This window comes from Canis lupus, chromosome 18 (assembly GCF_003254725.2).
Source record: "Canis lupus dingo isolate Sandy chromosome 18, ASM325472v2, whole genome shotgun sequence".
Lineage (NCBI taxonomy): Eukaryota > Metazoa > Chordata > Mammalia > Carnivora > Canidae > Canis > Canis lupus.
This window is the reverse complement of record NC_064260.1, coordinates 37,651,240-37,664,496: the sequence shown is the minus strand read 5'-3', so window position 1 is coordinate 37,664,496 and position 13,257 is coordinate 37,651,240. Positions and strand designations below refer to the sequence as shown.

Below are 13,257 nucleotides of genomic sequence, written 5' to 3'. Positions count from 1 at the left end.
GTATCTCATTGTGGTTTTGATTTGTATTTCCCTGATGGCAAGTGATGTGGAGCATTTTCTCATGTGCTTGTTGGCCATGTCTATGTCTTCAGGAAGGATTTTTTAATCCAAATTCTTGGTAAGGAGGGGGCCCTGGGTGGCTCAGTGGTTGGACTATGCCTTTGGCTCAGGTCATGATCCCAGGGTCCCGAGATTGAGTCCCACATCGAGCTCCCCACAGGGAGCCTGCTTCTCCCTCTGTGTCTCTGCCTCTCTCTCTGTGTCTCTCATGAATAAATAAATAAAATCTTTAGAAAAGAAATTCTTTGTAAGGAGAAATCGTCCACTAAGAATATCGGACAAATACTTAGAATGGCCTAAGATCCCCAGATGACTAGGAGTTTTTATCCTTGATTGGCACAAGAAAGCCAGTCCCACAAATGCAAAGAAGCCAGACATTCCTCAAGAGAGTAATCAACTTTAGTGGAGCTGCAAGTTTATTTTCTTTGGGTTTTTAGTTTGTGACAACCTGAAAAGCCCTATGAAATATCCAAAATTCAATTACTTATTATTTTAAATATACTCAGGAGTTGTACAGTCCCAAGAATATGAATCAGTGCAAGATATAATCGATTACAAAAGTCCTTTAAATTGAGTGTTTAGGACCCATAAAATTTAAGATCTACATAGTTAAGGAGATAAAGATACTTATAGAGCCAAAGAGTCTAAAACCCAAATAGATGTATAAATAATTTTTAAATGAAATAATAAAATTCACAAGGAGACTAAGTAAAGAATGCCAATAAATGCCAGAAGAACTGCATTAAGGTGAAGACAGAAAACCCTGGGGTTCGTGGTTTAGATTGGAAAACCCACCAAGCTGTTTGTTATATATAGTAAGAAAACCTTCTCTTTCCTCTCCGGACCATGTCCACCTCCCTTAAATGTTTCCCCAGTGATGATGGGCAAGACCATCTCCACAAAGACATAGTATAGCCTAATGAATAATATAGAAGAATAAATGTGTAGATTAGATATCTACAGAGGGAATATTATAAGGAAACCAACCTCTATAATAAAACAGTACCGAATGTCATGGTTAAAGAAAAAAGATTCAGTAAAATTGAGGAACATCACTTTTAAATAGCCTTTGTAAAGTTACGTATAGCATTCATATTCTCTGTCCTGCAGCACATCAGAAAGCAGTGTCTCAATTTCATGCATGACATGTGATCCTGTCTTTCCAACTGGTATGATGAAGAGTCTTTTCCTCTGAGTGTCATGAGGTCTCCTATAACAACTTCAGTGACACAGTACCCCTCCTTCCTTGCTGACCATGGGGATGTCTTGGAGAGGGGCCCTAGCTTGTGTGCCTGTAGATGACCTGTTACCTTAATGTGTTAAGGAAATATACTGTAATGGTCTACAACCTTGGTAATGGAGAGCTCTTCTCCTCTTCCTCTAGCAATTCAATTTAAGACTAAGAAGTCTTAAATTCTGAGTCTGTTTTTTCTCACACCTTCCCACAACAGTATCTTTGGGTATCTGGATTCAGCTAGATAGTAGATCCAGAAAAAGGATACAAAACACAATCTCTTCTATTATTGTTGCATGTATCATAAATGAAAGAAAGAAGGAACAAAGAAAACTTGAGCCCCCAGCCTGGTTCTCAGAAGTTTTTAATATTTAAGGATGGGTTAGGACACATATCCTCTTACTGTGGACCATCTAGCCAGCCCTAACATTTGATAATAGGACCAAGATTGCAGGATTGGTGAATGTCAATGTTAATTTCAGGGGCCTTGGGATGCCTTGAAAATGGCTCAAGAGAAAAGCAGCAACTATGTTATTGCTGAGTAGGGGAGATGGAGGATGTGCTTCTGAATATGGGGAAACAGAGGACAGAAAGGTAGGTGGCACTTTGGAGAAAATGATACTTCAAGTAGAATTTCAAATAATCTGGTGAATGTCCTTGCCGGGCATTTCTTAGATTTTAAAAGTTTATGTCTTTCTGTGTTATTATATACACTAGCTGAAAATAGTCTTTCCTTTGCTATAAATCACTTCTGCTTTCAATAGTCAGACTATTTAACAGGGATTCTGGAAAGGAGTAATTTGTGTCTGCCTATTAGGTAGTTCAACTGGTGTCCATATTGGAACTCTAGCCAATAAAAATGTATATTTCCTTTTCCTGCCACTGATATTTCTGACACAAGAACTACTCAACATATATACATGGTAGATGTTAGATAGATATCCAATTATTTTTAATCCAATTGGTAAATTATACTCTGGACATCTTATAGCTTGGTCCTACCCAATTTACTAACCATTCCCTGCCCACCCCTCCTTCTACCTTGTAATAATAATCTTCAGTCCATATTGCACCTATCCTGGTGCTTAATACCAGAAGTAACAATTTATGTTTTTGGAGTGCTTAATATGTGCCAGACATTTCCCCAAGTTGTTCGTTTACATTTTCTTGTTCATTTGATTTGTGCAATAAACCTGTAATTTGGGAACTGTCCTTTTCCTTCATCTTAGAGATGAGAATTCTGTGACACAGAGTTGTTAAGTAATTTCCCCCCCCTTTACAGAGATGACTAAAGGTAGTTCTGGGATTTTCACTCAGAGAGTCCAGTTCCACAGTATGTATTTCTAATCACTCAACTACATTGCCCTACCCTCAGTGTTTATATAATCTTATTGATGTGTTTTGTTTTATATTAATAGGTGATCACTAGAATGTAAGCTCCTCAAAGGGCCTATGTTTCATTCAGCATGTGCCAGATTCCTAGAATAGTCCCTGGCTTATAGTAGATGATCAGTTAATATCTATTACTGTTATTGAAATGAGAAAATTGTGGAGAATTTGACACATATATTTTGTGCTACCAGCATGTAGAAAGGCATGAGAAATTCATATGAAAAGGCAGGAGAATCTTTGCTTATTCTGACATATCTACTTCCAATCCATGGAATTTTCCTCAAGAAAATATTTGTTTAAAAAGAAGAAAGGAATAAAGGGAAGAAAGAAGGAAAGAAAGAAAAGAAAGAAAGAAAGAAAGAAAGAAAGAAAGAAAGAAAGAAAGAAAGAAAGAAAGAAAGAAAAAGAAAGAAAGAAAGAAAAAGGGATTATAGGGGAAAGGAGAGAAAATGAGTGGGAAATATCAGTGAGGGTGACAGAGCATGAGAGACACCTAACTCTGGGAAATGAACAGGCGGTAGTGGAAGGGGAGGTGGGTGGGGGTCGCAGTGACTGGATGACGGGCACTAATAGGGGGACTTGATGGGATGAGCACTTGGTGTTATGCTATATGTTGGCAAATTGAACTCCAATCAACAAAAAGAGAAAACCCTAAAGATTCCACCATAATATAAACCTACTAAAACTAATAAACAGTTGCATACAAAATACTAAAAATACAAAAATGAATTGCATTTCTATACTCTAACAATTAATTATCAGAAAAAGAAATTAAGAAAGTCCCTTTTATAATAGCAACAAAAAGAATAAAATGCTTCGGAATAGTTTTAAACAAGGAGGTCAAAGATCTGTACCTTTATTATAAAATCGGGGATCCCTGGGTGGCGCAGCGGTTTCGCGCCTGCCTTTGGTCCAGGGCGCGGTCCTGGAGACCCGGGATCGAATCCCACGTCAGGCTCCCGGTGCGTGGAGCCTGCTTCTCCCTCTGCCTATGTCTCTGCCTCTCTCTCCCTCTCTCTGTGACTATCATAAATAAATAAAAATTTAAAAAAATAAAATAAAATAAAATAATAAAGTATAAAATGTTAATGTATATTAATGTAAGAAATTTAAGTGGATGCACAAAAATTAAATATTAATGTAAGAAATTTAAGTGAATGCACAAAAATTTATTCATGGACTGGAAAAATTAACATTGTGCAGATGCCCATTCTACCAAAAGCAATCCCTATTAAGGCAATCCTTATTGAAATTCCAATAGAAATAGAAAAAACAATCCTAAAATTTGTATGGAACCACAGAAGAACCCCAATAGCCAAAAGGATGGTGAGAAAGAAAAACAAAGCAGGAGGTATTGTCCCTCCTGACTTCTAATTATGTTAGAAAACTATAATAATCAAGACAGTATAATATTGGCATAAAATCAGACATGTAGATTACTGGAACAGAGTAGAGAACCCGGAAATAAACCCATGTATATATGGTCACGTAATTTCCAACAAAAGTGACACGAATATATAATAGTGAAAAGACAGTTTTTTCAATTTCAATACGGTGTTGAGAAAACTGTCTATCCACATGCAAAAGAACAAAATTGGACTACTATCTTATACTATACACAAAAATCAACTCAAAATAAATTAAAGACAAGCACATAAGACCTGAAGCCATAAAACCCCTAGAAGACTTAGGAGAAACATTCCTTGACATTGATGTTCGTAACTTTTTTTTTTTGGATTTGACACCAAAAGCGAACACAATAAAAACAAAAACGAACAAGTGGGACTATATCAAACCAAAAAGTTTCTGCACAGCAAAGGAAGTAAACCATCAATAAAATAAAAAATGCATGACATGAAATGTGAGAAAATATTTGCAAATAATATATCTAATAAGAGATTAATATCCAAAATATATAAGGAACTCATGGCTCAAGAGCAAAACAAAATAAAATCCCATGTAATCCAACCAAAACATGAGCAGAGGACCTGAAAAGACATTTTTCTGAAGAAAACACACAAATGGCCAACAGGCATGTGAAAAGATGATCATCACTAATCATCAGGATAGGCACATCAAAACCCCAGTGAGTATTTCCTTACATCTGTCAGCATCTGTGTTACCAAAACGACAAGAGCTAACCAGGTTAGCAAAGATGTGGAGAAAAGGGAACCCCTGTGCACTGTTGGTGGAAATGTAAATCATTACAGCCACTATGGAAAACAGTGTGAAGTTCTTCGAGAAATTAAAATGGACTTCTGTATTATTAAGGAGTCCGACTTCTGGGTATGTATATTCAAAGGAAATGAAATCACTATCTAGGAGAGATTTCTGCATTCCTATGTTCACTGAATTTTTCACAACAGCCAAGTCATGGAAACAAGGTAAGTGTCTATTGACAGATGAATGGATCAAGATGATGTGATACACACACACACACACACACACACACACACACAGACACACACAATGGAATATTATTCAACCACAAAATAATAAGGAAATCTTGTCATTTGTGATAGTGTAAATGAATCTGGAGGGTGTTATGCTAGTGAAATGAGCCAGGCAAAGTCACATACTACATGGTATCACCTATATGTGGAATCATATAAAAAAAAAAAAAAGGCTAACTCATAGAAACAGTCAAATGGTGGTTGCCAGGGGCTGGGACGTAGAGGGCATAGGGTAAGGCTGGTAAAAGGGTTCAAACTTTCAGTCTTTTTTTTTAAAAAAACTCTTATTTTATTTAAAGATCTTATTTATTCATGAGAGACCCAGAGAGAGGGAGAGAGAGAGAGGCAGAGACACAGGCAGAGGGAGAAGCAGGCTCCATGCCGGGAGCCTGACATGGGACTCGATCCTGGGACTCCAGGATCACGCCCTGGGCTGAAGGCAGGCGTTAAACTGCTCAGCTACCCAGGGATCCCCAAACTTTCAGTCTTAAGATGAGTTAAGTCCTAAGGACCTGAGGTATAGCATGGTGATTGTCACTGGTAATTCTGTAAATTCTGTAATGCGTCACTGATATTTGCTGAGAGATTAGATCTTAAGTGTTCTCATTCTCCCCCACACACACATACACACAAAAGTAAGTATATGAAATAATTAATGAAAGTATTAATCACCTTGGTTGTGGGAGGCCCTCACAGTACATATGTGTGTGTGTGTGTATGTGTGTGTATATATATATATATATATATATATATATATATATATATATCACTACGTTCTATACTTTAGATATATTACAATCTTATTTGTCAATTATACCTCAGTGAAGCTGGTTGGGGGTGGGGGCAGGGAAGAGGGAAGGTAAAGGAAAGAGAGAGGAAAATTATACTACCCTGAAGATAATGCCATGTCTTGGCAAAGTGGCCAAGTATGCTCATTAGCAATACTCCACTTGCAGGATGGGAGTCCAGGAGAAGCACTGGGGCAGCATGCAGCTGAATAAAGCATGTCACTGAGATCCAGCAGTGTAGGAAACTGAACAAGACCAGGGTCCATTGCAGGAAGGCCTGGCCATGCCAGGTCTGCTGGACCTGAAGGGGAGTCCCTGAGTGGTTTGAGAGCTGGGACTGTGGTGGTTCTGTGGACCATTCTCACTTCCTCCCGGAGCCCAGACAGCACACACGGCTTGACTGCTGATTACAATTTATTCTTCCTCTCTGCCCACCCGTCCAGTCTTCCACATCAGGCCACCCAACACTGTCTTGTGTTCAGGGCTGCCTGACAGAGGCACGCAGTGCCACTGGTTCCAGTCACAGGGCATGCAGATATGACCCAGGCTGTGACTCATTTTCTGTACGGGTTTGTTGCTTGTAAACGTATGGTAATAGGTAGGATAGTCAAGTTTGTCCAGAGCACGGATATGAATATCCATGAGATAGGAGACGAGACCCCTGGCCCGGTGCTCAGGCACAGTACCCCCCATCCGTATCTCGCCTGTCTGGTCCATCAGGCTCCAGGACACAAGGGTCCCCTCGGGCCCCAGCAGGCAGAAGGTGGGGAAGGTTTGGATGCAGCGTTCGATGAATCTCTGGCTCCTCTCGTTGCCCCCGAAATACCAGAATTTATTCACCAAGGCAGCGTGGGTAACATCCAGGGAGGAGAGTTTAAACATCTCTTGGTTGCTGTGGAGAACAAGGGAAAAGAACACCCCATTATATCATCCTTACTGTGGAGTATTATATTTGTTTTTCCCCAAATTGTCTTCAGACAATGCAAATTGGAACACATGTAAAGGCATAGATTCTGTAGCCAGACTGCCTGAATTCATAATCTTTTTATAAAATGGAGACAGACATTACCACAGTGGTGATATTAGTAGCACCTCTATTAAATAATATGAGCTATCACATGATAAATATCTACGATTTGTGCCACACAAAAAAATAAGAATTACAGAGGCACCTGAGTAGCTCAATGGTTAAGCATCTGCCTTTGGCTCAGGTCGTGATCCTGGGGGCCTGGGATCCAGTCCCACATCTGGCTCTCCGAAGGGAGCCTGCTTCTCCCTCTGCCTATGTCTCTGCTGTTCTCTCTGTGTCTCTCATGAATAAAGAAATAAAATATTTTAAAAAAAAGAACTACACAAAATTAAGCATTATTCTTCTCAACATTGCTGCGACTCTCTACTTTAGATGGGAGAATCGATAACATCCGTGTTTTACACATAAGAATAGGAAAGCAGAAAATAAACAAGTGCCTAAAGGCATATGCTAGCAAGGTGTCACGCCAGAGCTTGGAATCCTGGAATCTTTGTATATTGGTGTCAGAGGGTCCTTGACCATTGTGGGAAAGCCAAAATCCAGGGAGAGGTAGTGATGTGGAGTGTCGGCAGGCCCCGGGTTACAGAACGCTGAAGTCTGAAGGCCACTGAGGTGGTGTACAAGGAGGTATCCTGGAAAGAGCCCACAATGTGGAAGCAGGAGGTGGAGCAGTGAGCCCCGGTGACACCCTTAGCCATCCATGTGACCCGAACAAGCTGTTTCATCCACTGAACCTATTTTCTGTCAGGAAAGTGAGAGTCCCTTGTCTATCTCATGGGATGAACAAGAGAATCAAATGAGATCATAGATTTGGAGGGTCCATCAGGCACAAGGTGCAATACAGTGTGAATAAAGCCTGTCCAGGCATATTAGCACAGAGAGAGCCATAGGATCAGACATCTCCAGATCAAATCCCCGGATCAGTTTTAATTCTATTCAGGCATTGGTGGAGGGACATATATAACATGTTGAAGTTCTCTTTATTGGAGAACTTTTGCTCTGAGACGTAAACTCGTCGCGTATTTTTGAAGCATCTACTTTGTGTTCTGTTCTGGCTACTGAAGACTTATTGATGAACCACATAGTGTCCCCTGCTCTTGTGGAATTTTAAATGTTGCAGGGGAGGATCCAACAACAAACGGGCCTATAAATACACAGATAATTTTAGATAGTGGTAAGTTCATTGAGGAAAATAAAAATTTGGTTTTGCGATGAAGAATTATGGGAAGGGATGTTTTAGGCTCTCTGAGGAGAACTCTCTAAGGAAATGACATTTGAGAGAATGAATGGCAAAAAAAAAAAAAAAAAAGAAGCAGATATGTAAAGATCAGGGGAAAGGACATTTTAGGGAAAAAAAAAAAACCCAAAAACAGGGATCCCTGGGTGGCGCAGCGGTTTGGCGCCTGCCTTTGGCCAGGGGCGCGATCCTGGAGATCCGGGATCGAGTCCCACGTCGGGCTCCGGTGCATGGAGCCTGCTTCTCCCTCTGCCTGTGTCTCTGCCTCTCTCTCTCTCTCTGTGACTATCATAAATAAATAAAAATTAAAAAAAAAAAACCCAAAACAAATGCAGTGGTCCAAAGGCATGTGTTGAGTGAGTGTATGAGAGAAAGGCACAGAAAAAAGGACAGAGTGGGTGGTGGGAATAAGCAAGAGGGACAAGATGGAGTCCAAGACATGGTGGATTGTGGATCCTAGGGGGCCCTGAATGTCTGTAATGGTCATGTGAGCTGAGAAACACTGATGGCTTTTAGGTGGATGAATTGACATAATCCATGTGACAGACCAAAAGGATCACCCTGGAATTGGATTGTTGGGGGGCATAAGTGAACACAGGGAGAGAAGTTGGGAGGCCACTTCCATACAGAAAGGTGAGAGTAATGCAGAGCATCTTTTTTCAAACTCACATGGTCTTGGCTCTGCCAGATTCAAGAGGTAAGTTCTTTGCCTCCAGCAAAGAAGGGAGCAGTTTACGTGCTCTCTCGGGCATTGTATACACAATGCCTTGTTGTTGGTTGACCTTGACCAGGTTAGCAGCTGCAAGGTTCTGTATCACTTCGTTCAGGCTGGACTGGGTACCTAGAGCAGAGTAGGGTAAGGTGAGAAGCAATTGCCCATGCAGATGCTACAGAAGCTTCTTGGTCAAAGTATGCAGAATTTAAAGTCAGGCAGTGTTGCTTCTGGTGTTGCCATTAACCATGTGACCATGCCCAAGTCACTCCCTTATGCAAACAGATAATACTAAAAATCCTGACTATATCACTATGAGATCAATGGAGACATGTTATTTTCAAAATAGAAGTTAACCTTGAGTGTGCACATACTTCATGCCCAGGTATTGGTCTAATACCACATTTAATTCTTCCACTGACTCTATGTTCTAGGTACTTTTACTACCCTCATTTTTTACATACGAAGAAACTAAATAATAAGTTACATCACTTGCTCAAATCACAAAGCAAGTAACAGGCAGAGCAAGGATGACACCCTAGAGAATCTGACTGTGGAGGGCATGCTCTCAACCACTGTAGTAGTTCTTGTGACCTGGAGGTGCTCTCTGGCACAGGGAACTGTCATTCTTATTCCAGAAATTCAAGGCCAGCGGGGGAGCTCTGCTCTCACACCTGATCACCCTCAGGGACCCTGTATATGTCTGTAGAGTCTATCATGAATCCTCAGCTAACAAGAAATTCCATTACTCACAGTTCCTTGTATCAAGCCCATAGTTTGGAATGTTTGAATTCTAGTCCACTGAAGAGGTGGCAGCAGCTGGTGTAAAGAATGAACACCTAGCTAAGTGGGGTTTGGTAGAGGAAGGAAAGTCTGTGGGGGAATGTTCTCAGGATGAAAAGTGACCCTGCAGGGTAGCTGTGAACAGTCACAGAAGCTAGCACACATCCCACATCCCTTACTTACTTTGGATCTGCAAATGTTGTTTCCAGTTGATGACACTTGATGCACCAAGGAATTCTTGACAGTTTTGGGGATTCTTAGAATAGATTTGGTAGGTATTGGTATAGTGATCAAAATCATCTGCCATTTCCTATTTGGTTAGGTAATGTGGAGTAAATAAAATTGATTATACCCAGTGATTAGAATACTTGGCTTTAGTATTTCATTATACTGTGCTATCTTATAAACTTGTAAATACTGCTATTTTTCTTGATGTACTATCATTATTCCTGAATCGTTACATCATGAGAGCAAGTCAGGGATTTAGTTGATTACTCAATTTATGGTTAAGGAAAATTTGCTGAACTAACTATGTTGTGTTACAATTTCAAATCAACCAAATATGCACTGGTTTAGAAAGCATCCTTCTGTAATTTTATAATTCTCAGGAGAAAGAAAGTATTACTATCAAAGGCAAGCTTCCACTGAAAGGGTAAATCTTACTCTATTTAAAAGAGTCTCAAAAAAAGAGTCTCAGGACAAATGGATTATAAACATCACAATGTTGAAATTCACACAGGTAACCTTGTGTCAATTTTTACTTATGTGTGATATAGCTACACAAAACAAAGACACACAATGTCTTTATTTTTCTTTTTTTTAATTTTAAAATTTTAAATTTAAGTATAATTAATATACAGTGTTATATTAGTTTCAGGTGTACAATATAATGATTCAACAATTGTATACATTAATCAGTGCTCATCGCATTAAATGCACTCTTAATCCTCTTCACCTATTGCACCCATCTACCCATCCCCTTCCCCTCTGGCAACCATCAGGATTTTATTTTTCCTGTATTTAAGAATCTGGTTTTTTTTGTCTCTTTTTTCTTTGTTTATTTTGTTTCTTAAATCCCACATGAATGAAATTGTATGGTATTTGTCTTTCTCTGACTGATTTATTTCATTTAACATTATACCCTCTAAATCCATCCATGTTGTTGCAGATAACAAGATTTCATTCTTTTTATGACTAATATTTATTATATGTATAATACATTTTTTCTATATAAAGCTATATTTATAGATATATAAAACATGTTCTTTATCCATTCATGTATCGATGGATACGTGGATTGCTTCCATATCTTGGTCATTGTAATAATCCCGCAATAAACACAGGGGGGCACATATCTTTTCAAATTAGTATTTTCACTCTCTTTGGGTAAATACCCAATCGTGGAGTTATTGGATCATATGGTAATTTAATTTTTAATTTTTTGAGGAACCTGATATCTCATTGGGGTATAAATTTGCGTTGAGTGATGAGTAGTGATATTGAGTATCTTTTCATCTGTCTGTTGCCCATCTTGATGTCTTCTTTGGATAAATGTCTATTCAGTCCTCTGCCTATTTTTTGTTTGGGTTATTTGGTTTTTTGGTGTTGAGCTGTATAAGTTATTTATATATTTTGGATATTAACCCCTTATTGGACATGTGATGTCTTTAAAATCCCCTAGGTCTACCACATTTCCAGGTTCTTATAACAAATAAGAACACAGAAGCATACTCACTCCACATCTGGCACCTTACCTCTTCCTGAGGGCGGGTAACCACTGTTGTAAAATCAGGCCACTTGTCTACCAGGGCCTTTAGCTTGAATGGGTTTCCCTGGTTCATGTGAAAGATGGTCCCATAAACCTGTAACATCCAGAGAAAGACAGAGGGTCAGCTTATTAAGAAAGGATGGTAAAGTGCCTTGTTTGATCAGGACAAGGATTATCTCTATGAAATCAAGGTGATAACTGATAGGGCATTTAGTTCAAATCACCTTCAGATTAATTTTATCACTCCAAATAGAAATAGGTTTGGGGGTCAAACCACAAGAACATTATATGGGGATCCCTGGGTGGCGCAGCGGTTTGGCGCCTGCCTTTGGCCCAGGGCACGATCCTGGAGACCTGGGATCGAATCCCACATGGGGCTCCTGGTGCATGGAGCATACTTCTCCCTCTGTCTATGTCTCTGTCTCTCTCTCTCCCTCTCTGTGACTATCATAAATAAATAAAAATTTAAAAAAATTAAAAAAAGAACATTATATGAATACAGTTAAATATCTAGGTAAATAAATTAATTAAAAATCATCCACTATCACATTGTAGAACCTAGTGTTATATATTTCCATTTTACTTATTGACAAATACACATACAATTTTAAGCAATGAAATTATCTAACATATATTAGTTTAACACGCCCCCCCATACACATACACACTATGTTCTGGGCATATTTCCATGTCAATAAACACAAATCTATTTAAGCATTTTTAATAACTACATAATATCCATCATATGAAAGAACTCCAGTTCAAATTTTTCTGCATCTTTTAAGAGAAAATCATCTGACTTTTTTCTTTAATCTATTTTTTAAAGATTTATTTATACATTGAGAGAGAGAGAGAGAGAAAGAGAGAGGGAGAAGCAGGCTCCATGCAGAGAGCCTGACGTGGGACTCGATTCCAGGTCTCCAGGATCACTCCCCGGGCTGCAGGCGGCGCTAAACCGCTGCGCCACCGGGCTGCCCATTCTTTAATCTATTGATACAATGGAATACACTGATTGATCTTTGAATGTTGAGCCTGCCTTGCATTCTCAAGATAAATTCCCCTTGTTTATAATGTATTTTTCTTTTGATATATTAATGGATTTGACTTGATAGTATTTTGTTGAGGATTTTTGCATCTATATTCATGAGGGATATTCTCTAGTTCTCTTTTTTAAATAAAATCCACTCTGGTTTTGATATCAGGGTAATTCTGGACTCATAAAATGAGTTGGGAAGTGTTTCCTCCTCTGATCTATTCTGCAAAGGTTTACATAGAATTGATACTATTTCTTCCTTACATGTGTGGTAGAAATTCCCATGATAAGTGGAAAATATATAGCATTAAATACTATTCCAAAAATAATAATAATAATAATGGTCTCAAATCCATGATTCAAGTTTCCACCTGAATGCTTTGGCTGCATCCCAACACTTTTGATATCTTGCGCTTTCATTTTTATTCGACTCAAATGCTTTCTAATTCTCCTTGTGACTTTGAAGTATGGTTTATTTGGAAATGTGTTGTATAATTTCTAAAATTTGCATGGTTTTTCTAGATACTTTTCAGGGTTTCTTAAAGCTTAATATAGTACATTTGAGTATTTGTCGTTTCTAATGGCTGAGTAATATTCCATTGTATACATAAACCACATCTTCTTTATCCATTCATCTTTCAATGGACACCAAGGCTCCTTCCACAGTTTGGCTATTGTGGACATTGCTGCTATAAACATCAGGGTGCAGGTGTCCTGGCATCAATCAGAGAAGGACAAACATTATATGGTCTCATTCATTTAGGGAA

General features: G+C 38.9%; 1 protein-coding gene and 1 long non-coding RNA gene across 7 annotated transcripts in view; one reads left to right on the top strand and one right to left on the bottom strand.

The window, feature by feature from the left end:
* LOC112663399 (uncharacterized) overlaps positions 1-13,257 on the top strand; it is a 51,511-nt gene that overhangs the window by 12,315 nt on the left and 25,939 nt on the right. For both annotated transcript variants that reach the window (XR_003139203.3, XR_003139198.3), the window contains exon 2: positions 1,777-1,888. This is a non-coding gene — a long non-coding RNA (uncharacterized LOC112663399). The remainder of the gene's footprint in view (positions 1-1,776; positions 1,889-13,257) is intronic.
* LOC112663395 (glycine N-phenylacetyltransferase-like) overlaps positions 6,324-13,257 on the bottom strand; it is a 73,734-nt gene continuing 66,800 nt past the window's right edge. For all 5 annotated transcript variants that reach the window (XM_049096761.1, XM_025452297.3, XM_049096762.1 and 2 more), the window contains 4 exons: positions 11,444-11,551; positions 9,873-9,999; positions 8,864-9,035; positions 6,324-6,819 (listed from right to left, as the gene is read on the bottom strand). In XM_049096761.1, coding sequence (XP_048952718.1) covers positions 6,342-6,819; positions 8,864-9,035; positions 9,873-9,999; positions 11,444-11,551 — 885 coding nt within the window. In that variant the 3' untranslated portion in view covers positions 6,324-6,341. The remainder of the gene's footprint in view (positions 6,820-8,863; positions 9,036-9,872; positions 10,000-11,443; positions 11,552-13,257) is intronic.